The following is a 23,533-nucleotide window of genomic DNA, read 5'->3' as shown; positions in this document are numbered from 1 at the left end:
CATATGCTTGTGCATAATAACTTGAGAGAAATCAAACTAAGATCCAGAAAACAACAAATAGTTTTTGCAGTTCATTTAGAATTTCTTCCTAGAATTTGAACACTCCTTTTCCATATGCATGTATTTGTCTTTAGTCTTTAAAGACTACTTTACAAGGAGGGTGAAGACATTTGAATAAATACAAATTTACTCCATCAGTCTCGTTGAAACAGAAAATTGGGTTCATATCCCAGAGTTCAGCCCAGGGCATCTTGGTGGCACTCAGACCCTTCAGGTAGTGTAGCTGACATACAGTAAGGATGGGAAAGGATAGGAAGAGACTACTATGTTTTTGCTTACTTACATACATACATACATACATACATACAGCAGGACAATTCTAAATTAAACTGCTTCCATTAGGGTCTAAATACTTTTCATTTTAAAGTTTTTCCCCCGTGCATTAAACATGTGTGCATATCTGTGTTGTGGAGAATTAGTATACCAGTTAGAATATTAATAAAACTGAGATTTCTATAATGCAGTTCAATCAACAAACTGTACACATGGTATAGGGTAACCACCCCAATTTTTATTTGAACAAGACACCTATATAACCAGTGATTGCATAAGGATATATAAGGGTCATGATTTGTGATGTGACAATCAATAAAAATACTGTTATGATTTTGCAAAAGGCGTAAAAAGCGTATTAGTAAATGACAGAGATAAAATACTTAGAAGTAAGGTGTATGACCCCAAACAAGACCCAAAAGGTACTGAATCTCTATGGGGTCTTTATTATTGTGTCCAGAGAGACTTAAATTGCTCATTATCTAACAGTTCCATCAACCAGGAAATAAAATGTACATTTCTCAAATCTTCAGCCAACAGTATCTTATTTATCTGAAGAAAAAACAATTTTTCTAATTAGAACAAAGCTCAAACAGACCGTTATGAAAAGCACTGATTGACGTTTAGCTATGTTTTTATGAGTAAGCTTAGCAAAATGATCATGAACGGAGTGTTCACACATGTTTCTAAAGAAGTAAGCCGGTACTTCACAGTACCGTTGGCCCCTCTGTGCCCTTCCCCATCACCACTTTCCTCCTCTTGCTGTTCTCATGCTGTATTTTCTTTACCACTCGTTGGTTGGCTTTCCCTAGCTCGGCACCTTTCCCAGGGCTTACTGGCAATGCACAGCAGGGCAGTCCTGCAGAGAATTGCATCGGCTCCAGGATCACATACCCACCAGAGTTATACTGCGCCTTTCGCCAGCTCAGCACCGTGCCCTCTGCCACGGCAGACCCCTTAGAATAGCTGGCAATGGTAGCGGGGGAAAGTACGTAGTTCCATACATGCACATCTGTCACCTGGCCAACTAATCCGTATATTGTCAGGACAGGCTGCCCTGTGAAAACCTGCAATGCACAGACAACCCAAGTAAAGTCACAGTCATTTCACAGTGTTATTGTGATTTTGGAAAGGCATGGGAACATTGCTGTAACACTGTCAAAACATTCATACACGTTACCCGAGCAGTACATTGAATATCATTTTTTGAAAATACCAAGTGACTTTTTGGCTTGATCTGTGATGGCCCTATAGCTAAAAAGTTGCATTTAGGAATACTGTACAATAAAAAAATGCTGTTTGTGTGCTGCAAGAAACTTTTCCTCATCCAGGTATTTGTGGCCTTTTATGGCACTGACGATAGCCAGATATTGAAATGTTTTCCTTTGTCTTGCTTTGGACAACATTTTTCTTTTTGTGTATGTATCTCTAGCAAATTAGGAATGCTGTACAAGCCAAGACAATGCCATTTCTAAATGCAATCACCACTAAATTTTACATTTCTCCAATGGGCTACTAATATCAGATTTCAAAAAGCCCAATTAATGCAACTGACAAAGTGGTCTAACAGCACAATGACATAACCATATTCTATGCTGTTTTTGGTGATCGATGCTATTTATTTTCCAAAAAGCAGGGGAAAGGTGTACATTTGACACAGATCTTCTGTATAGCCCCAGTATGTCTAAGACCCTCCTTCCCCTCAGAACCAAGTAAGAAAGTAAAAAAGACTTTCTAGTCTACTCAGCTATGTTCAGCTTGCTGGGTGCGCATATGTGTGTAGTCACTTGTGGACTGGGTTTACTTCTCTAGCACCTGAGCCAGCAATGAGGAAGAGAAAATAACAGAGATTCTGCGCTGTGCATGTGTTCTCTCTGCAGCGCATTGAACAACTAGGAGCTTTCAACACTGAACCTGCCACAGGCGACTGAATGACCCCGGAACCAGTTCCACCTGGTCATCAACACTACCTCCTCACCTGATTTCTCCAAATCCCTTTCCTGACACTGGCCATCCCCTTCCACCAAAGCTGGGCCATCCCGCTGCTGGACATCCATGTGGAACACAGCCCGGTCCAGGGAATATTCACAGGGCTGACAGGGAAGAATCTCTGGAAGGTTTCAAAGTACCCCCCAACAGTCAACATTAGATTTCCACCACTGCCGTTGAGTGACAAGGAGGCCACGCTGATGCTGCCCAAACTGAGACTGAAGAAGGTCTGGCCTTCCTGCTGCTCAGACATGTGGCGCAGGCACACCGTGAAGGAAGGCAGAGAGGCAACAACACCCGAGTACAGGTTAACCCAGCCCCCCCTGTTCACACTGAACATCTGGCCCTTCAGATCTGTGGGAGGGAGGGGACACCAGTCAAACATCAGATGCGGACTCAGGCGGAGAATGCAGGTTCCACATGCTGAGAGTGTTGTGTTTTGACAACTTGGAGCAAAATTGGCTTAACGTAGTTCACATATTTTCATTTATGGTGGAATTTTGATCTTCCATTTTTCTGTTGGACCTTAACTACGAAAAACACAAATAAATAAACAATAGAATTAAATGAAAATAAACGATTTCAAAAATATACCGACAGTAAGTGGATCCAGCAAAAAAAAAAAAAAAACTATATAAACAATGCAAGCACTTAATCCAGATGGCTTTCAGCACGAGAAAGCCAAGGTCTAATTTAGTGTTCATACAGAACATGCTATTCATGCTAACAGAACACGTTTTACAAACAAACACATTGTGTTTTGCAAATACAAAACACGATTAGCCTATCAAACACTATTTCTTTTGCAAAAACAAAACCCTACCCATCAAACAAATTAAAAACAGTTTCCTAATGCATCACGCTTCACGAACAAAATAACAATGTTAGCAAAGCATGGTTAACAAACGTATTTTGCGGCATGATTCAGCTTGCAATAACTACATAAACGTTAGACTATGGGGTTGTACATAACTTATGCAGTTCCGTTAACATGTCCAACACTATGCTAGTGACCGGAGTGATAAAGACACAAGCTCAGCAGCTAGCCGCACATTTTACTATTCTCCGTTCACCGGATAAAGTCACGCGCAGCTAGTGGACGACTAAAGTGGTCTTTAATGTGGACTCATAGCACCACCTACTGTTGTGGATGGCGAATTGATAAATTGCTTCGGGCATTTGTGAAAAAATCTTCAACAAATCTAGGAGGCGGAAAAATGGTGTCAACAGTCACGTAGACATGCTTCCAGTGCTCAATGTCTTCGCTAAAAAAACTGGTTTTGCGTTTGTAGAACCGGTTGCGTTTAAAACTTGTTTTCAGTTTGTAGAATCAGTTTTTTTTTGCAAAATGTACATTTGAAAATCATATTTTATTTCTCCCTACCATTGTTTTGTATTTGTAAATCATGTTGAATTTGTTTGTAAAGCGTGATTTGATAAGCACACTTTGCATTTGCAAAACAAATTGGGTAAACTGCAGTGCGAGGAGTTTAAACTTCTAGACCACATAACTGCTTTACAACTGGAACAACTTATCATTATTTCACAAATTTGGATAGGTGTTCCACTTGCACAGGTATTCTGTGGTCTAGCTGAGCACACTACAATTGCCCAATTGTGCGTGCTTCATACTCGTGTTTTTGTATTTGCAAAAGAGAATAGGTCAATTGTAGTGCGCTTAGCTGGAGTTAAACATTGTTAAAAATTGATGCAGCTATTCAAAGCTGTGAAATAACGATTAGCTGTTCCAGTTGACGTGCAGTTCTCCAAGTTTAAACTCCAGGTAAGCACTCTGCAATTGACTCAGTGTGTTTGTTTGCGAATCGCAGGGCATTTGTAAAACACGGTCAGATTGTTTGTTTGGTTTTGACACTAAATGAGCTCCATATAGAGTGTAATTAAATAATTTAAATGAAGCAGGGCTCCTTTTTCTTTCACCTCTGTCTGAACTGCAGTTCCGCGACTTATTTGCGGGCGAAATGATCCTGAACATTTTTCATAGGCTGTGTGAGCTTTATAATAGCTTAAGCATTTAATCAACAGTGAAGTGTAAAATGCGTAAAATAACAGTTAAAAAAAGTTTAGAACTTTTTCAAACGTAGACAACATTATAACCAACATAGGCCAATGTAATAATGGCTATATATAGGTCCTACCACATATTTGTAAGTAATTCATTTTTTCAACGCTTCCGTGTTTAAAAGGAAAAGTTACCGGCCGCAGCACTGTGGTTCATCGGCGCGTTGGGAGGATTTTCGGACGCATACTGCTCCAGAAACATTGCACATAACACCGAGATGAAAAGCAGCGAAGCCATCGGTCGTCCAACGATGAGATACAAACGAAGAATATGGTAATACTTGGAATGCACTCAGACTGACTAGAATGTTAAGCTATGTGACTCCGTCTTTTGATGTGCTGCGCTTAACCCGAAATGGGGATGTTTAAAGTTTCACTTCTGTGTATCATATCTATCTACGTGGTTCGCATCGACATCAGAAATAGGATCTTCTAACGGTTGCAGACAACGAATCGAAAGCAGCCTACTGTACTTAGTCCACACTAGTTGAAGCCAGGTCATGTTCACATTGTGTATCTTATTTATTTATTGAATTATTTCCATTATTTGTTTCTCAGCCATCAAATAATGACAAAATAGATTATTCCACCCTATGCAATCTCATCCTATAGGCATACACACTATCAAGTTGACCTGTTTAAAAGTCATTCCTCCAATTGACAGCCTGATAAATACCCCAGCATTCTACACATCTCAATCATTTCGTCCAAAGTTACCAGAATTCCTCCTAAATATACTATATATGCTCAATTACACCTCATAGATCTTGTATACGAACATTCTCAAATTTAGAATTAATACCTGAATGAGATTTGATACTCATTGTGAACCTCTTCTGTTAACCCTTTAAGGTGTAAGATCACAAAAATGTTATTTTAATTATCTTAACTGAACACTCTAATGCTGATGTAACTATCACTACTGGTAATTGAACTCACTGGAGTTCTAGAACACTGACTTGGGAAAAAAAAAAAAAAAGTCCTTACTGAGGGCACTGAACAGACAGTCTTTTGTCTGTGGCTGGGAAGTACTGTATTAAGGCCATTTTACGGGTCTGAACAAGGCTACTGTGAACAGTCCCTGTGGTTAAGCAGCAAGGATAGGCTTGCACGAAGGAAACGTTCTATGCCACTCTTAGGAAAAGGAACTGGCAACCAGCAGTTGAGGGTATTCTATGGGATCATAGGGGACAAATGCCTTTGCAGCTATACACACAGGTGGTGTTTTTCTGCCATCTTAAAACATACACACTAACTAACTTAAATACAGCTCCTCTCCCCCTTATGTTCTCATGAAGCAGGTTGCTGCTGTTGTTTCTGATAGCAATTCCCCAATTAATTAATTCTTTATTTCATTAATTAATTCATTCGTGTTTGGCAGACACACTTCCAGAGAATCAGTAACATGGTAATGTTTCAAAATATTGAACATGGTGTTTAAATAAATCTGAATGAAGAGTGTTGTATAGCCCAAAACCATTTAAATTTTTAAACACAGATAATAGTCCAGACATTGATTGAGACATCCATGGACTTAACAGTACTAAAATTAAATGTTAATATGTTATCTTTAATAATTGTTTTTAAACATTTGCTTTTGGGGGAAAAAAAAAAAAACTTAAGCACTGAATTGAACTTTTCTTTGACTTATTTGTTTGCCTTATCTACCATTCAATTCCACAACTCGAATCTTCGGAATTACGAGGATAAATACATACCATTCGCAATCAAAGGATGTAATTTAGCAGTTGACATGAAACTGCATTTCCCACAATCCCATTCACATCGTCATACAATCCCTAAATAGGTTTAAGCGTTGTCTCGAGCGGATCAGCTGGGAGACGAGAGAAAGTAGAAAAGATAAAGATAAATTGACAGACATGCCTCTAAAACGAGAAGGTGAGCATTTATTTTGACTATTTTCATGGAATGTCAGAGTAAATATATTTTTGCAAAAGTAAATAGTCAACACGTGTTGCGTTTTGGAGCTTCATGATCATGTTCTTTAATGTATTGCTACGTTTGTGAATGGGGCGATTGTAATGGAATTTCGTTGCACTCACAACTGACTAGATTTAAAGGTAGAATTACTGGTTGTTGCAGCATGCCATACACATGCAGAACTTATTTAAAATATCAGGTGGGACGCTGCTGTTGCACAATGGGACCATTACTTGAGCTGAACCTGTATGATGAGTCACATAAATGCAATGCCTGTATGATGAGATTTGAAAATGATGGACATTGATAGGGGCCCTGGATGAAGTTTGGAAAGTAAATGTTTGTAAATATATTTAAATGTTTTAATGAATGAAGGCATACATACATATGGCATAATTGTACAACAAAATGGTGGAATGCTTATTTAATGTCACAGCCAAGCATATGCTACAGGAATCAGTGTTCCTTTGTGCCTTTGTGTGTCTATGCATGCACGTGTGTGTGTGTGTGTGTGTGTCTGGCCATACCTTTGCATCTGTCTGTGCTCTGATTGAGTATTACGTCTTTGTCTGTTTGCTGGTTTCTCTTGCAGACACAGAGAAGGCTCTGCAGGCCATGGAGGCCTGCCAATCTGCAGCAGACGAGGGGTTTAGGGTCCGAGCCGAGAAGTTACTGCACATCTTTCAAAGTGACCTGTTCCAGGCCCTCCTGGGTGAGAATGCTGCCCCTCCACAAGAACTGCTCAGTGAGGTGGAGCTAGGGTGTATTAGTGCAGTATTAGTTTGAATAGCTAAACTTCAGTTATGTACTCCAGAGTCCTGACTGCCTCCACCCATTTACCAGTTTTTGTAGCTTCACCTGCCTCCCATTATTCACTTCCGGAACACCCTTCAATACATTTTAGGAAACTTAGGTTAGAAGAAAACTAACCTAATAAACATCAAATTACATTAAACAAACTACAGTAAAGAACCCCTGGCTCTGAAAAAAGATAAATAGTTACACCTAATCAGGTGTTAAGTGCAACTTATTTTTGAACATAATTAGTTGAATTATTGAAACCCAGTGTCTTGTCTGAACAAATTTAGCTTTCCTTATGTGTTCTGAGAAATGCACTGGCTTCTTGAGAGCTGGAGAATCAGCTGGATTGAAGTCACCCTGGGCTAGACCTTCATATACAATGCAGTAGAGGAGACTCAGATATGTTTTCCCTCACGTTTCTCAGGCTCAGACTCAGCAGGATACTGCATTTGATTCAAGCCCAGAGGCTTGTGCACTGTCCTCTCAATATAGATAAAGTGTCTTCGGCTGGGCCAGTGGGCCAGCTGTTTGGCGTGGGGGCTGTGTGTCAGTAGTGTCACTGGCCAGGGAGAGGGGCTGGTATGACACGCAGAGGGCTGGGCGTGGCTCCGCTCGACAGGCTGCTCACTGTCATTCTTTCCCTCGGTAACAAAGACAAAAAAATCCCCCGCAGTCTGCATGTGGCCCAGGTGTCTTTGTGTGGGGAAACGAAGACTTGACTGACAATGACTTCCTCTTCAGCTTAATGAAATGCCAACTTCCCTTCATGTATCATACCTATTGTTTTCACAAAAACATTACAACACCTGTTCAAATCACCTCTTTGTTGGCAGGAATTTATTCATTTTTTCAACCAGGAACTTGCTGATATTATTACTGTAGATTACTGTAGTAATATGGAGTTTATTCACCCATATATAGAGTAACAAAAAATGCTGCAGAGGCAAAAAGGAAATGAAGATGGCAGCAGTACAGGTTTATAAGCATCACCAGGGAGGATACCCAGCATCTGGTGATGTCTAGGGGTTAAAGACTTTAGGCAGTCATTGAATGCAAAGGATTTTCCACTAAGTCTAAATATGATGACTTCATTTCAGAATTTTATTTTCTCCAATTACATTTACTCCCATAAAATGGAGGAACTGTGTATACAAAGGGCTGTAATTCCTACATGGATTACCCTATATGGTTGTAAATACCCTCAAACTAAAGCTGACAGTCTAAACTTTAACCTCATATTTATTGTTTCAAATACAATGTTGTGAAGTACAGAGCCAAAACTACAAAAAATGTGTCACTGTGTAAATACTTGCTGACTCTTCAGGAGGCAGACGTGGGTCTGTCATTGACTACTATCCACTGGTGACTTCACATTCAAAACTGCAGAGGCTACACTGGAAGATGCAAGTCACTAGTCAGCTGCTAAAACAGGATGGCCAGGTTACCATTTGCTAAGTTCTTAACAGAGCCTGCAGAGTTCTGGAAAAGATCTTGTGGACAGTTGTGATCCAGATTGAATTGTATCAGAGTGATGACAAGAGCCAAGTGTGGAGGCCCAAGATTCAGAGCACCTGCCCTTATCTGTGAAACATGGCGGTGGGGGTGTTATGGTTTGGCCATGTATGGCTGCCACAGGTACTGGCTCCATTAAAGACAACTGAATTATGAAATGGCAGAATGAATTATGAAATGTACAGAAGCATCTTATCCGTTCAAGTTCAAGCGAATGCCTCCATTGGACAGTGCTTCATCTTTCAGCAAGACAGCGCGTTTCCTGTGCTGTCGAGTCCAATGGCAGTGTGCTTTAGACCACTCCAGCTAACATTTGGCATTGCACATGATGATCTCAGGCTTGTGCGCAGCTACTCGGCCATGGGAACCCATTTCATAAATCTCCCGATGAACAGTTCTTGTGCTGACATTGCTTCCAGAGGTAGTGTCGCAACTGAGTACAGACTATTTTTACCTGCTTCAGCACTGGTCGAACCCACTAATTAGAATTGGTGTCCACGTGTTTTTGGCCATGTAGTATATGTATGTATGTATGTGTATACAATTGTGGACTACAGAGTCAAATCAAACATTGATTCTTGTCTCAAACATTATGGAGCTCACTGTATATGTAGTGCAGTCTGTATTTAGTATATCGTATTGTTTCCATAAAAGAGTGCATACCTAAACACAGAAAGAAGGGATTATATCTGATCATAATAATCATGAATAATTTTTCCCATTCCCATGACGAAAGCCTGTGCATCATCAGATGCAGTTTTTCTCTCGTATATTTCATTTGACGCCAGGCCAGGGTTTATTGGTGGGTTTACTGGAGCTTTGTCCAGGCATTAGCAGGGAATCCCAGACGGACATTACTACAGCGCACATGACACCTCCACCCCCCTCCTCTGTCCCTCACCCCCCCCCCCCTATTTATAGTGAGCAGTAATCTGGGTTTGGGTTTGGGTTTGGGATTAGTCACACGCTGACATCATAAGGGATTAGGGTGATCTAACACAGGAAACACAGCGCGGGGGGGGGGGGCTCTTGGGTGTCCAGGGCATGTTATAGCCTAGATGGGGTGAGGGACGAGGGGAGTGCGCTCTTTCCACAAGCTACCTGACCTTTTTCCTGGCCATCCCATTATACCCGGTCCGGGAACTGCTCAACATCTAAATGAAAACAGTCAGTACCTGCCACAGCAAAAATGGCTTCAGTATCTTTTTTGACAGTTCGTTGTCAAACTGACACTTAAAATAAGACTGTGCCAAATGCCACCCAAGTGAGGCTTATGAGAGATTACTGCCAATTTTTGACGGCTAATTGTTGATCGTTTGACATGACTCATAATACTGCACAGTGCACGCACCCGCTTAAAACGTGTATGCCTGAAACAAGGCACCTTTTTGTCAAGTCACATTCGGAAATGACAACCATTCCCACCTTCTGCCATTCCTTTAGAATGTGCACTCCTTTATCTTGTTTTGTCACGTGAAGGCTTTTGCATGTAACTTCGGCTGCTCTTTGTGTACTCCCACCGGGCTAAGTGGTGTTCTTTCATGCAAGTCCAAATGTATGGCGTTATCAGCGTGAGCACACGGACACTGCCTGACACTTGTCAAAGGGACTTGTTTTTTTTGTTTTTTTTTTGAAAAACAGGTACATAGGCTCATAATAATATTCCTCCTTATCTTTTCTTTTTTTTGTTTGCAGACATTCAGGAGTTCTATGAGCTGACGGTGGTTGAAAACCAGGGGCCAGAGATGCCACAGACTCCAGTACTGGTAGGACCTTTAGCTCATTTGTGCTTGGGGGAAGCTCTCATCTTCCTCTCAAATGAAAACCCACCTTTTGAGGTGGACTCTGTGTAAAAAATGTCGGGCGACATAGCTCAGGAGGTAAGACCGATTGTCTGGCAGTCGGAGGGTTGCCGGTTCAAACCCCGCCCTGGGCATGTCGAAGTGTCCTTGAGCAAGACACCTAACCCCTAACCCCCAACTGCTCTGGCGAATGAGAGGCATCAATTGTAAAGCGCTTTGGATAAAAGCGCTATATAAATGCAGTCCATTTACCAAAAAAATAAATAAATAAATGCAGCAATGTTTGTCTTTTAAAGTGTGAATACAGGTGTGTTTATTGCCACTGATGGGCAAGGGCTTCATGCAGTTTACTTGGTGATGCTGAAAGGCATTCCATGCCCTCGGGGATTCAAGCTGGAGGAATACTTAGTGCTCTGTGTGTCTGAGTTGGTTGAGCTGTATGCTGGGGGTCTGTATACCACACTGCGTCTGCCTTTTGCTGATAACCTGTGGCTGAACTCCCTCACAAAGTACTGTTTTATCAGGAAATGGACAAATGTGAAATGCTCGATACAAGGTCATTTGATTTTCAACGGTCAAATGTTAATCTAATCCATGTGAAGTATCACTCATACTTTCACATATTCTTTGTGGAAGTCCCATCTTGATGAGTATGTTTGTCTTAAACATTCAAAATCTCCATTTTGCTCAATTTGGAATATGAAAGAAAAGTATTTGTATTCTGGTATATACATCATGTATTGTGATGTGCATTTATTCATATTGAAATGTGTTGCATTATATTTGAACATATGTTTTCTGTAAGGGCTGAAAAACAGCAAGAAATCCTAAGGACCACTGATTTTTGTAGCATTGCCATGTGTGTCATTGGCAAAGTTCCATATTGTCTTGCCCTTCAGGTCTTGTAAAATTCATGGAAGCACATTGCATGCTGTGTACTGAATGCTGGCTCAGACAGAAAAAGAAAAGTGGAACACATTGATTGCACATGTATTTGTCCACATATCACTACACCTTTTATGCAGGCATTTTTATCTTATGTTCTTGTTCATTGTTTGTGTAATTGTGTGTTATATAGCTGTGACTTGTTGGGCTTCGGGATACATTTCTTCTTTAAAAGGACAGTAGAGCGAAATCGGCGGTTGAAATCTGAGACGCTAATTGATGTTTCATCATTAGACAAAACAAAGGTCCTCTGAGCATTATTGTCTGGCGCAGTCCACATGTAGACGCAGGCTCAGTGTGTCTCCTGGAGGAGCGGCGGGTCATTCGAGTAGCTTATCGATATTATCAGCAGTGCCTTGTATCGTCTTTTTCTGCGATGGTGATGGCGACGACAACGTTGTGGGGGCGTTTTGTGATAATCGGGTGAAAGCCGCACGCGCGCTTTCGGTTTGTTAACGAAAACCGGTCTTGGGCCATCGCTGCGACCGGCGTTCCTGGAGTTGTTGCGACACACAGCGAGGCAGCGGGACGGCGAGGGGACAGGGAAAGAGCCACCCCCACTGCGCCAGTAATGCTCCTGTTTCCCTGAGCGTCAGCCTCCCGCGGGACTCTCTCCTGCTCGCAAATCCGCTCTGTCTTCCGTGAGCCCACTAATGCTGGCATTAAGCTCTTTTGTTTAACGCAGTACAGCTCCTCCTGCTGGTTGGAGCGGGTACCTCATCTCTTTGATATCCGAAGGTTCAGTGAACTTGCTGTTACATTACATTACATTACATTATAGGCATTTGGCTGACGCTCTTATCCAGAGCGACTTACAACAGTGTAACCAAACTCAGAATCAAGTCCACTTAAGTCCATTGAATAAAATGTAGATAAAAAGCCTTTACTATAGTAGCATACAGTAAGGAGACACTAGTCTGAACCAACAATTTTTTTTTTTTTTTTTTTTTTTAAATAGTTATGGGAGAGGGTTTAGGGAAGAGGAGAGAGGTATACAGAGAAGAGGTGCGTCTTGAGTTTCCGTTTGAAGGTGCTCAGACACTCTGCTGTTCTGACCTCCACTGGAAGATCGTTCCACCATCGTGGGGCCAGAACTGCAAAGAGTCGAGACCTTGTTGCTGCTCGTGTAGGGGGAGGAATCAGCCGCCCTGTAGTAGCCGATCGGAGCGATCTGGCCGGCTTGTAGGGTCTGATCATCTTCTGCAGATAACCAGGAGCTGACCCCTTGACTGCTTGGAAAGCAAGCACCAGTGTCTTAAACCGGATGCGAGCTTGCACTGGTAGCCAGTGGAGGGAGATGAGGAGGGGAGTGACGTGGGAGTCACGAGGGAGGTTGTAAACCAGACGTGCTGCTGCATTCTGGATGAGCTGAAGGGGTCTGGTGGCTGATGCTGGGAGGCCAGCCAGGAGGGAGTTGCAGTAGTCCAGACGTGACAGTATCATGGCCTGGACCAGGAGCTGTGTGGAATAATTGGTGAGGAGTGGTCTTATTCTGCGGATATTGTACAGGATGAACCTGCACGACCGGGTGGTTGCCGCGATATTCTCAGAGAGTGCCAGCCTGTTGTCCAGCACAACTCCAAGATTTCGGGCACTCTGCGAAGGGTGTAGGGGAGTGACTCCTAAAGAAATGGGCAGATGAGAAGTGGGAGAGGTAAGAGAAGGAATATGGAGAAGTTCCGTTTTGCTTGTGTTATTTGCTACTGTTATTTTGGCAGGTCACAGAATAATAACATTCCCAAAATCACTCAAAAATAGTCAAAAAACTCCCAAAAAGGAGAAACTGCTTATTAAAAATATAAACAATGAAATTAAATATAGTGCAATTTACATGTAATTGGTTGCACTTGCCACCCTCACTGCAACCTAACAGTTAATGAAGGAATACTTCTGAGTTCAATTTTTGTATTCTTGTTTTGGAGAGGCTATGGATCAATCAGTGCAATGCTTGGGTTTGTGTTTGATCAATGTGTGAACATGGCCATGTTATGCAGTTATGGGTAAGCTTTAAATGGTGGTACAAACATTGAAAATATAAAGGATACTCGCACACCAGCAAATGTTCTTGTGTGGTTTATTCAAAATGCAACCTTTTGTCCCAAGAGGTCTTTGACAGGCATACCTTTGGTTGAAATGTTGCACTTTGAATAAACCACAAGAGAATATTTGCTGGTGTGTGAGTATCCTTTAGTTTTTGATTGTCCTATTCTTTTGCCTGGAACCTGGACACAACTGTTGGATGTGCATATACTAATTTTTACACAGAATAAATGTGCCTATTTCTACTTGGCATACCAGGGCTCCATACCAGTCTACTGTACTATTGTACTGTATTTGTGGCTCGTTGACATATTTCTGTGCGTGTTTATATTTTTGTGTGATTCAGTCCACTAGAGGGCAACAGAGATCCACATTCTGTTCTTTATCGGCTTGTAGTGCTGAGGTAGAAAAGGGGCGTGTGTTTGCATGATCTTTAGGTTGCGTGCTTTAGAGTGTCTGATGAATATGTGTTTGTGTTAGGTGCATTTGTGTGTGTGTGTGTGTGTGTGTTTGCACGTGTGCATCCTTGTCTACGTGTTCGTTTGTCCAACTTGAATCCAGTTTGTGCATATAGTTAAGCATGTGTGTAAATAATTAATCACAATTAATTTAATGTAGTTGTATCTCTTCTCTCTCTCTCTCTGTCCCTCTCTTGCTTTCACTTTGTCTTGCTGTAATTTTAAATATTAAGTATGTGACTGGAGCTGATTTTGTGTTGGGACCCAGCAAGAAAAGGAACAGAATGCCTGTTACTTACAATGCTTGTGCCGTGAATTGTGTGTAAGTGTGTGTATGTATGTCTGTGTGTGTGTTTGCTTGTGTATGTATGTGTGTGTGGGTGTGAGAGAGAGAGTTTTGATATTCATATATTAATACAAATGTAACGATGAATATATGCAATGTGTGTCTTTGTGTGAGTTTTTTAAATTTTTAAACCCACTTCTCACCTCTTGGTGTAAAAAATAGTTGAACATAAAATCCGGAACCTTTGAGAATTGTAAGCATTCTAGCCAAGAAGTGTTCTGAAATGTGTTAATGTGATTTGACTTGGGTGTCCCTGGATTTTTGTGATTTTGTATGCTTCTGTTTCTATCTGAATGGATGGGTTTCAAGTGCCCTTGGCTATGCTACTGTGTGTTTGAATGTGATTGGATTTTAGGTGCAAGTATGCGTATCTGTGGGATTATAAGAAAGAATGTGTGTGTGTGTGTGTGTTTTTGATGCAGGTGGCATGGTGGTTTTTTCCATGATGTACCATAAAACATAAAGAGAATAGACAGCTAGGCTATGCTGTGGCATGCATTGAGTTACATTTGATACAGAAGCTCAGATGTGTTTGGTTCTAGTTAAGTAATGGCATTTTGGTGTCAACATGTCAGCAAAGTGTTGATGACTAAATTCATGTGTGTGTGTGCCTTTTGCTATGGGAGTAAATTCTGCTTGGGGAATTAGTGTGCGTTTACCATTTTAGAATTGCTTTAGTGCTGCACCATTGCGTCTTAGTCGGGGGGATCTGGAGGGGGGGGAGGCACACTCACCATGTACTCATGCTGCTGATGATGCAACATGCATTCACTCACACCCCCGACAAAACCCACTCTGTAGTACAGCCCACGTTCTTAAAGGCAGAGTGCCTGACAGAAAAGTGTTCCTTGTTCTAGCCATTCCTCTACCTCGACATACATTCATTTAATCTCAGTGAATCACCGGCAACCTTTTTCCCCATGTACACCTTCTCCTCATAAACCTTCTCTGCTCCTCTGGCCTTTTAAACCTGTCACCTTCTTTATGAAAAGCATTACTATAGTTATATCATTAAAATAGGCTCTATTGGACTAAAATCTTATTTACAGTGTGAATGCAAAACAAAGCTATAAAAAATGAAGACAAAACAAGGGAAATAATAATTAATTTCACTTCACTTACTACACAGAAATAAAGGGAAATTAATTACTGTGCTAACAAAGATCACAATCAATACAGACTTTTTAAGATGGAGGTTCTTATAGGAATGAAATCCAGTTGGTCAAATTTGGTTCTCTTAAGAATAGGCCTGCATAGAAAACTGTACACAAATCAGTCCTTTATGAAGTAAAGCCAATCTAAGTGGCAGATTACACCCATCTGCTTCCTTTACATTTTCTTATTAGCTGTTAAAATGAAATGATGATGGCTCTTTTCCTCTCTTGCTTACTCCTCCAGAATCTTTGTCTTTGTTTTCTGAGGTCTTTCACCCCCATGCACAGAGACAGGTGAGATGGTGGTGCCTAACTCCTCTAGCCACTCCCCCCTCTGACCTCTGACTCCTGCTTTGGTTTGGATGGACAGCTGCTAATAGGCATTCTGATCAAACAGCAGCTGTTAGTATGAGATACACGTGTACACCCGCACACACCCGCACACACCCGCACACAAACACATGCCTAACCGAAACATGTATTCATCAGATACACTGTAAGAGCACTGAACACATACAGAATATGCAATACGTACATTTACACACAGAAAAAACTGGCACACACAGTTTTTTACACTTACTGACTTCCCTGCACTGATCGCCACAGCAACGTCCACATGGCAACAACCCTTTCCATCTCCACGGCAACAACTGCACTATCACTAAGGCAACAGCTGCACGATGCCACGGTAACAAGACCCCCCACCCCCCACCCCACACACACACATCCCCTCCCTTCTCTCCCTCATTTTTCTTCCAGTTCATTCAGTGCCTCTTTTTTGTCATGGTAATCAGGATTGGTCGAACACAGTTATGTCTCTTCATCTGTGCTCTCTCCATTTTCTGATCTCTCCCTCGCTATCTCTAGCGTTCGGTTAAATTAATTTTTTATTTACACACGCAAAATTCTCTCCCTCCTCTCGCTCCTTCCCTTTTCTCTATCTGATGTTCTCGGTTTAATAGGCTCTTTGTACCTTCTCTTCTTCCTGCTTTCTCTTGCATTCCCTTATTAATTCTGCATTCACGTTCTCTAACCCTCTCTCTTCATCTCTGTCGCTTCCTCTCTCTCTCTCTCTCCCTCGCTCATGCTCTCTAGCCCATCCTCTCCTCTCCTCCTCCTGCTTCCATTTCTTCCTCCGCTGCTCCTCTGTCATTCCCCCTCTCTCATTTGCCTTTCTTTGTGGAGCGATTCGCCTGCTTGCCCTTGCCACTGTTTTCTTTCATTTCCTTCCCCCTTTCCCTGTCCCTTCCTTCCATTTTCCACCACTTATATCTCCCATTCCTCCTTCCCTTTCCCTGCCATCCCTCGGTTCCTATACCTCATCGCCTCTCTGTTTGTCCTCCCCTCGATCTCGCTGCCACGGGGAGAAATGCACTGATACGCTCCCCCTCCTCTCGCTTTCTTACACGTTACCTCTGAACCCCCCGCTTTCTCTCTCCCTCTCCCTCCCTCTCCCTCTCTCACTCTCTCTCTCTCTCTCTCTCTCTCTATACCCCCCTCTCTGTCCCTCCCTCTCTCACTTCACATCTCCCCCCTCCTTCCTCTCCTTCTCTGGTTCAGTCAGTGTAATCAAAGAGAGATAAACGGAAAGAAAAGAGAAGAAGGGATAGGTAGGAAGACGGAAGGAGTGGGGAAGGCTGGGGAGGGTGTGGGGTCTGACCCTCTTTTTTGGGGGGTTGAGCGCGAATCCACCTGTTTGTATTCAATACCATGGATTGTCTCTGCATTGTGACTACAAAGGTGAGTGAATCCGAGGTCTCGGAGAGCTGGTTTTTGCGCGCGCGGGCGCGTGTGTGCGAGTGTCTGTGTGTGTGAACCAGGGAATAAGGGATGGGGTTAAAAACGTTGGCCTTTTCCTCCTCAGGCCCCCCTCTTTATCTTTCTCCTGGACTGTCTTTCCCCCCCTGCGCTGCCTTTTTAAACGTCCGTTCTCCTTGAATTGTGTAATTACCCCCGGTGCTGTGTGTGTAGTCTCCATCCATTTCACTCCCTGTGATCTTTTCCCCTTTTATCCCCCATTCCTTTTCCCCTGTCTGAGGATAGAGAGAGGAGCTTTTGTCTCAGAACTATGTGTGTGTGTGTGTGTGTGTGTGTGTGTGCGCGCCTGTGCTCTGGCCCCTTCGTCTTTCCCCGAGCGAGTGTGTGAGTGTGAAGTGTGTTTCTGAACGTATGTGCCTCTTTTCTTTCCCTAGTGGCTTTAATTTGGGGTTTCTGGGTTTAATGGGTTCCTGTTTGGGATGAGCGGGGAACCAGAGAGATGTGCCTGGCCCGGAGAGACGTATCGTGTCCAGAGAATGGCACTGGTGGATTTTCCCAAAAAATATAAAAAATTAGAAAATGAACTATAGTGTGCCATGATTGCGCTAGACTACAAATCATTTTTACGTTGGGATGTCTTGATCCTAATCCTTATTATGGCATAATAGCGATAGTGGTAAATTCTTGTATGTATTGGGCAACGTTAGTAGAGAATGTTCATGTAATGTTGGACAAGTGTAAAGTGTGTTCTTGCAATGCTTTATACTGTGTACCCCTAAATCTTGTTGGATTCTGATGATGAGCCCCAGCTCTGAAATGTGGCAGAGCTTGTTTTTAACGTAGGCTTTTTTTTTCTGTGGATGTGGAGTGGAAGCATTTCCGTTCCCTCTGTGGATCTTGCTGAGATCCTTACAGTTGTAAAATGCCGGCTTTGTGAATGAACTCGACTGCCTGCCGTGGGACAGTGTGGAAGGGAAGGAGCATAACGGATATCTGAGATAATAACTTCAGTCATTTGGGGGTATTGCCTATTATGCATTACAACTGCTTTTTGGATTAAAACTGTGTTCTCTCTCAGGCTATACGGTGTCAGCCCATTCAGATGCATGTACCTTTGGAAATTTCATTTGTTTTATGTGTGAGGAATTTAATATCGACAGGACTTGTGAATGTGCGGACACCCCCCCCCCCACCTCCACACACCACCATACACAAAATGTGATGTTGCTACTTTAAATAAAAAAATAAAAAATAAAAATAAAAAAAGATAATTTTGAATACTTTACAGTGTTGACTTATTGGCTAAATGGTCAGAGATCTGATAAAACATTTTGGTAGCAATTGAATTATATGGCATACAGCATACATAGCACTACCAAGAATGACATTATACCTGTCATAACCAGCCATGACAGTGTTATGACATGTCACAAGCTGTAATGCACTACCATTACTTAATATGACAGGTATTAGGTCATGCTTATAATAGGCTTTGTAGCATATAAGTCAATTATATCAAAATGTATTTTATGTTGGTGGTTTTTGTTGAAAATGGTGGGGTTTTAGATTCACAAGTGGAGTTAGATTTCAGCTACTGTCTAATACTGTATAATGCTAATATTGTGCTGAGATGTCGGAAAATGTGAAATCTGACCTAAAATTGAATTTTATAAAGACCGTGTTTGTTCAAGTGCAAGTAGAGCAATACATATTCTGTGTAACTTTTTGTAGGTTTATATGCTTTGGGGAGTAGTTGACTCAGGAAAACTTACACTTGAAAAATTTTAAATGCTTTTTCTTGCTAAAATTTTTTTGCAGGCTAAGTATCTGAGTATCTGTATCTGTGAGTTTTTGACACTGGCACTTTTAAGGAAATATAGGGCTGAACTTAAAGTTTTTAACATCACCATTCCAACTGAAAAAAAACATGAATAGTTTTAAAAATAAAGAAAAAGAAAATGCATTTTACAACACACATGTTTATGTCTCAAGAAGTGTTAGCTTGCACTATGAATTCTAAACTTTTTTTAGATTTAGCCTTATGAACATTTTCTGTATTAGATTTCCCTAAGGGTTTAATACTGTAACTGAATTCACTGGTTTACTGAGTTTACTGTGATATAATTTGTATGGCTGCATATATACTGAAGTATTCAGTGTTCAGTACTATGCTGAGTTTCAAACTTGCGGTCTTAAGGTTAGAAATCCAGTTTGACCCCTCTCTTCTATAAAATACGTACAGCTTCATCATAATTTGCTTTTCTATCAGGCTAACTGTCTCTCGTATTCAACAGGACGCATTTGGTTTCATAAATCAACCTTGTGTGGCTGTGGCATAGGTAGAGCGCTGTGCTGAAAGCGTGCTGTAATGCAGGACAGAACTGAACTGGTTTGAGCAGTCGCTCTCAGCTAACAGTGCTTGGCCCTTACCTTCCTACACTGCTGTCACCATAAACCCCCACCCATGAGACCCATCCTGGTCTTATTGCTGTATACATGGGCATTGTGTGTATGTGTGTGAGCATTGTACAGCGTGTGGTTGCACTGTAGGTGTATTGTGTATAGGTAGTCTAAGACTAGCACAGTATCCAACAATGTATTTTTGTCACATCAGTGAAATCCCAGTTAAATATTCTGTACATAGCCAGCAGTGGATGTGTGTGATTCTCCTAGAACGCTCTGTCCCACAGCCATGTGTCACCCCTTGTGTTATGCCTGGTATTATCCTCTAGCCTGGCTCCCCTTGTCCTTGGTTTCCTTGGCCACTGTCTTGAGCGCAGGAGCGAAGAGAGAGTGTGTATTTGTGCGAATGCGCCTGCATGCCTGTGTACATTCTGCTGCGGCCCGGGCTCTATGGTTTGTGGGGGATGCTGCATGTCTCCACACATAAATGACAGAGAGCCCGAGGAGCAAGATGGCTGTTTAACCTTTGGCCGCCTGACCGCTCCGACGCATGTAACTGACACGCTGTCACCGGCGCACTGTCGCTCGCTCTCCCTCATCTCGCCCGCTCTCCGTTCGGCCTCTCTCTCTCTCGCTCTTTCTCTCCCGCCTCAGTGCCCCTCGTCTCCGCTGTCCACCTGTGCGTTTCAGCGAGCCCGAGTGCCATGTCTAATCACGGGTTCATGGCATGGTGGGATACCAGCGAGCTCCGCCTCTGTTTTTGCTGGAAGCGATCTCCGGACTCTCTTCCGTGCTCGTGTTGCCCGCAGCGGAGCTCATTTTGGAGTCCTAACACTAGTGTGACTCTAGGGCTCTTGAAACACTTATGAGAGGGGAGCAGTTATTGCTTGATCTCTCCGGGATTTCTGTAGGCCGACGACACCTGTCTCCACTTCTCCACCGAGATACCGCAGCGTGAGCAATGACATCACAAAGGCCTTCATCAACATATGCCGCTGGTGTATGCGTGTTCAACATTTCATGAAATGAAAATGCTCCTTGCTGTAACTGGCGTAGACTTTCCATATGACACACATAAGCTTTTAAGATTTTTTTTTTTAGTTTAATGAACTAGGCGGACGTCCAAGTGTAAATATATAGGTGGAAGTTCTTCGTGAGCATCAGACCTGATTTTAAAAAGAATCATGGCGTTCCGTGTGCATTTGCAAATGCTTTACAGTGATCATTCACACCAGTGGCATCCAGTCCAGATGCCCTCTGAAATCTAATTGGAAAATTTAGGATACAGAAAACCTTTAGCTTTTGCTGTTCCTCTACTGGGGCCAAAATGCCTTCTGCAGAAAGCTCCTGGTTTCAGCCCTCCTCAGAGTGGCTATGCCATTAGCTGGCATTGGGCTCATTCTTTAACTTCTCTTTCTTCTCTTTTTCTGTCCTTATCTCTCTGTCACACGCGCACAGTGAAACTCATTTATTTCGCATTACCTAAAGTCACTTCATCAATTATGAATTAAACATAATTTTCATTATAGTAGCTGCTGTACTTTGCACATGATGATTAGCAACTAATCTGTCATTGGAACTGTTGGTCGCTAACATTTTCAGTGTTAACCCCGGAATGTATTCATGTATATTTTGCCTATTGATTAAAAAAAAATCAAATTTAAAAAACAAAAATATATATATATATATATATATATATATATAATATATATAATATATATATATATATTGCTTTTATGTTGTATGTGGATTGCTGTATTTGTTAAAAGGCTGAAAATTGAACAACATTCCATATTCCCTGACCTGCATTCCATATTAAAATGAATGAGCAATGCTTTCATATTTGTATGTATGTTGGGAGCAGATGCCTCAGCCATATTTCATGGATGAATAGCCCTTTAAATTTGAAAGGATGGAAGTTGTTGTTGCAGCTAGCTCAATCAGGTTATCATTACTTCTGCTAGATGGAAACCTCCCATTAGCCTGAGCCTCAAAGGTCAGAACTGCCCTTTCCCAGCTACAGTGTGGATAAGGAAGGGGAGACATATTCAGAATTGATTGTCTGTCCTCGGTCCTAAAATGTGTCATTATTGTAGCTTGTCAACTGCTGCATGTTGAATAAGTTGCTGTCACTTTATCACCTCTGTAAAACATCTTTTTGCCCTTCAGAGCTGTGCTTCAAAGCTACACTAGAGCAAAAAAAGCTCTTTTTTATTTTTTTTAAGCAGGTGAAGTGGTTTTCCTCACAAACCATGACTTACGCACTAAAATCGGATGACATCAGTATGATATGAATAATATAATATAATACGCTATTTGTAAACTCAATCACCTTGCTTTTTCCCCTTTCTTATATTCAAAATGAAATAGCTTTGTTGGTGTGACATGAACCCTGACTAAATACTGAATGATGTGGCCATCAATGTACTGATGTTGCTGAACTCCCTCCTCCTCCATGGTGCACCTGCTTCTGTTCCAATATTAAAAGGTGGTTTAATTTTAAAAGAAGCATTTTTATCAATTATATTTTCTTCTTCATTTGACCAATTTTGTAATGCTCAGTTACCTGTGTGTGTGGGTGTGTGGATATGTGTATGTATGTATGTATGTATGTATGTGTGTGTATGTGTGTGTGTGTGTGTGTGTGTGTGTGTGTGTATGTCTGTGTGTGTGTCTGTGCCCCAGTGTGTAAATCTATTTTGATATGTGCATATATATGTATGTCTTGCGCTGTGGCCACCACATCCTGTGTTCACACAGAAGAATGCAGACTCACACCTGCGTCCTCTGTGACCTGTTCTGCCAGCCGCCATGTCTTTTCACATTACCGTCCACCAGCTGAGCCGCACGCTCGCTGCGTCTGCAGAAGGAATGCGCCCCAAGCGCAGCTCGTGCAAGCGGAACGCGAGCAGGCCGAACGGGCAGATGGGATGCAGGCAGACCACATGCAGACCGCACGCATACCGCAAGCAGACTGTACTCAGACCGCACGCAGAAAGACCATACGCAGACCGCACGCAGACCACATGCAGACCGCACGAATACCGCAAGCAGACTGTACTCAGACCGCACGCAGAAAGACCATACGCAGACCGCACGCATACCCCACGCAGACCTCACGCAGATCGCACGCAGACCCCACGCAGACTGTACTCAGACCCCATGCAGGCCACATGCAGACCTCACGTAGACCGCACGCAGACAGCACGCAGGCCACATGCAGACCCCACGCAGGCCACACGCAAACCCCAGGCAGACCCCAGGCAGACCCCACGCAGGCCACATGCAAACTGTACGCAGACCCCACACAGACCCCAGGCTGACCGCACGCAGACCGTACGCAGACCTCACGCAGACCCCACGCAGACCCCACGCAGACCCCACGCAGACCCCTAGCAGACCCCTCGCAGACCGCACGCAGACTGTATGCAGACCCCACGCAGACCCCACGCAGACCTCACACAGACCCCACGCAGACCCCACTCAGGCCACATGCGGACTGAACACAGGCCGCAGCCGCTCGGTTGGCCAGATGCATCATTCTCACACAGTGCGGTGGTTGGAGACCTGCTGACTCAAACGCTCTCTCCCTGAGCGATGATGGGGCTGGTTTTACAGCGCTCCACGGGACCTAGGGAATAGACCGACTGTAGGGAATAGACTGATTTGTCCTACAAAATTGGCTCGAAAAATATTAGTTACACACTTCAAAGGTGGAAGTAGGTGCTGCATTCAATATTTCTCTTTCTGTTTCTTGCCTGATATGCAAGTGACAAAATTCTTGTGCCAGCACCCAATTTCAGTTTTGCCAAAATATTACCGGAAGGACCCTGAGCTAAAAGGGGCTGAGAGTATAGAGGAGGAGGACACAGGAACACAGGCAGAGCCGCCAATGTCGCCAACGCTAAACATGTACAGGACACACTGACTGCAAAGCGTCTCCATTCATTCTCCCTCCTCCACCATCTCATT

At 42.6% G+C, this 23,533-nt stretch overlaps 2 protein-coding genes across 9 annotated transcripts in view; one reads left to right on the top strand and one right to left on the bottom strand.

Annotated features, from left to right (window-relative positions):
- Nucleotides 1-551: 551 nt before the first annotated feature.
- On the bottom strand, nt 552-4,670 carry LOC135251515 (serum amyloid P-component-like). 2 transcript variants are annotated; one of them, XM_064329053.1, is made up of 3 exons: nt 4,537-4,670; nt 2,312-2,676; nt 552-1,400 (listed from the first exon to the last, which is right to left on the bottom strand). In XM_064329053.1, the coding sequence occupies exons 1-3, from the start codon at nt 4,637-4,639 to the stop codon at nt 1,041-1,043; spliced, it is 828 nt and encodes a 275-aa protein (XP_064185123.1). In that variant the 5' UTR covers nt 4,640-4,670; the 3' UTR covers nt 552-1,040. The 2 variants fall into 2 exon arrangements, with proteins under 2 accessions (XP_064185123.1, XP_064185124.1); XM_064329054.1 differs by lacking the exon at nt 4,537-4,670 and adding an exon at nt 3,146-3,362.
- The window catches only part of dlg4b (discs, large homolog 4b (Drosophila)), a 131,014-nt gene continuing 111,014 nt past the window's right edge, over nt 3,534-23,533 (top strand). For 3 of the 7 annotated variants that reach the window (XM_064329046.1, XM_064329042.1, XM_064329039.1), the window contains exons 1-3: nt 6,179-6,300; nt 6,935-7,054; nt 10,351-10,421. In XM_064329046.1, coding sequence (XP_064185116.1) covers nt 6,282-6,300; nt 6,935-7,054; nt 10,351-10,421 — 210 coding nt within the window. In that variant the 5' untranslated portion in view covers nt 6,179-6,281. Of the gene's footprint in view, nt 4,106-4,534; nt 4,676-6,178; nt 6,301-6,934; nt 7,055-9,366; nt 9,458-10,350; nt 10,422-16,529; nt 17,141-23,533 lie in introns of those variants that run through there. The other 4 variants (XM_064329041.1, XM_064329040.1, XM_064329043.1 and 1 more) reach the window with 4 other exon arrangements.

This window comes from Anguilla rostrata, chromosome 3 (genome assembly GCF_018555375.3).
Source record: "Anguilla rostrata isolate EN2019 chromosome 3, ASM1855537v3, whole genome shotgun sequence".
In the NCBI taxonomy this organism is placed as follows: Eukaryota; Metazoa; Chordata; class Actinopteri; order Anguilliformes; family Anguillidae; genus Anguilla; species Anguilla rostrata.
This window is presented reverse-complemented; position numbering and strand designations above follow the sequence as displayed.

Coding starts and splice junctions, on each gene's coding strand:
- LOC135251515 (XM_064329053.1), bottom strand. CDS start 4,639: ATGGCTTCGCTGCTTTTCATCTCGGTGTTATGTGCAATGTTTCTGGAG. Junction 2,677..4,536: donor GAACCACAGTGCTGCGGCCG/GTAACTTTTCCT, acceptor TCCCTCCCACAG/ATCTGAAGGGCCAGATGTTC. Junction 1,401..2,311: donor AAGGGATTTGGAGAAATCAG/GTGAGGAGGTAG, acceptor TGTGCATTGCAG/GTTTTCACAGGGCAGCCTGT.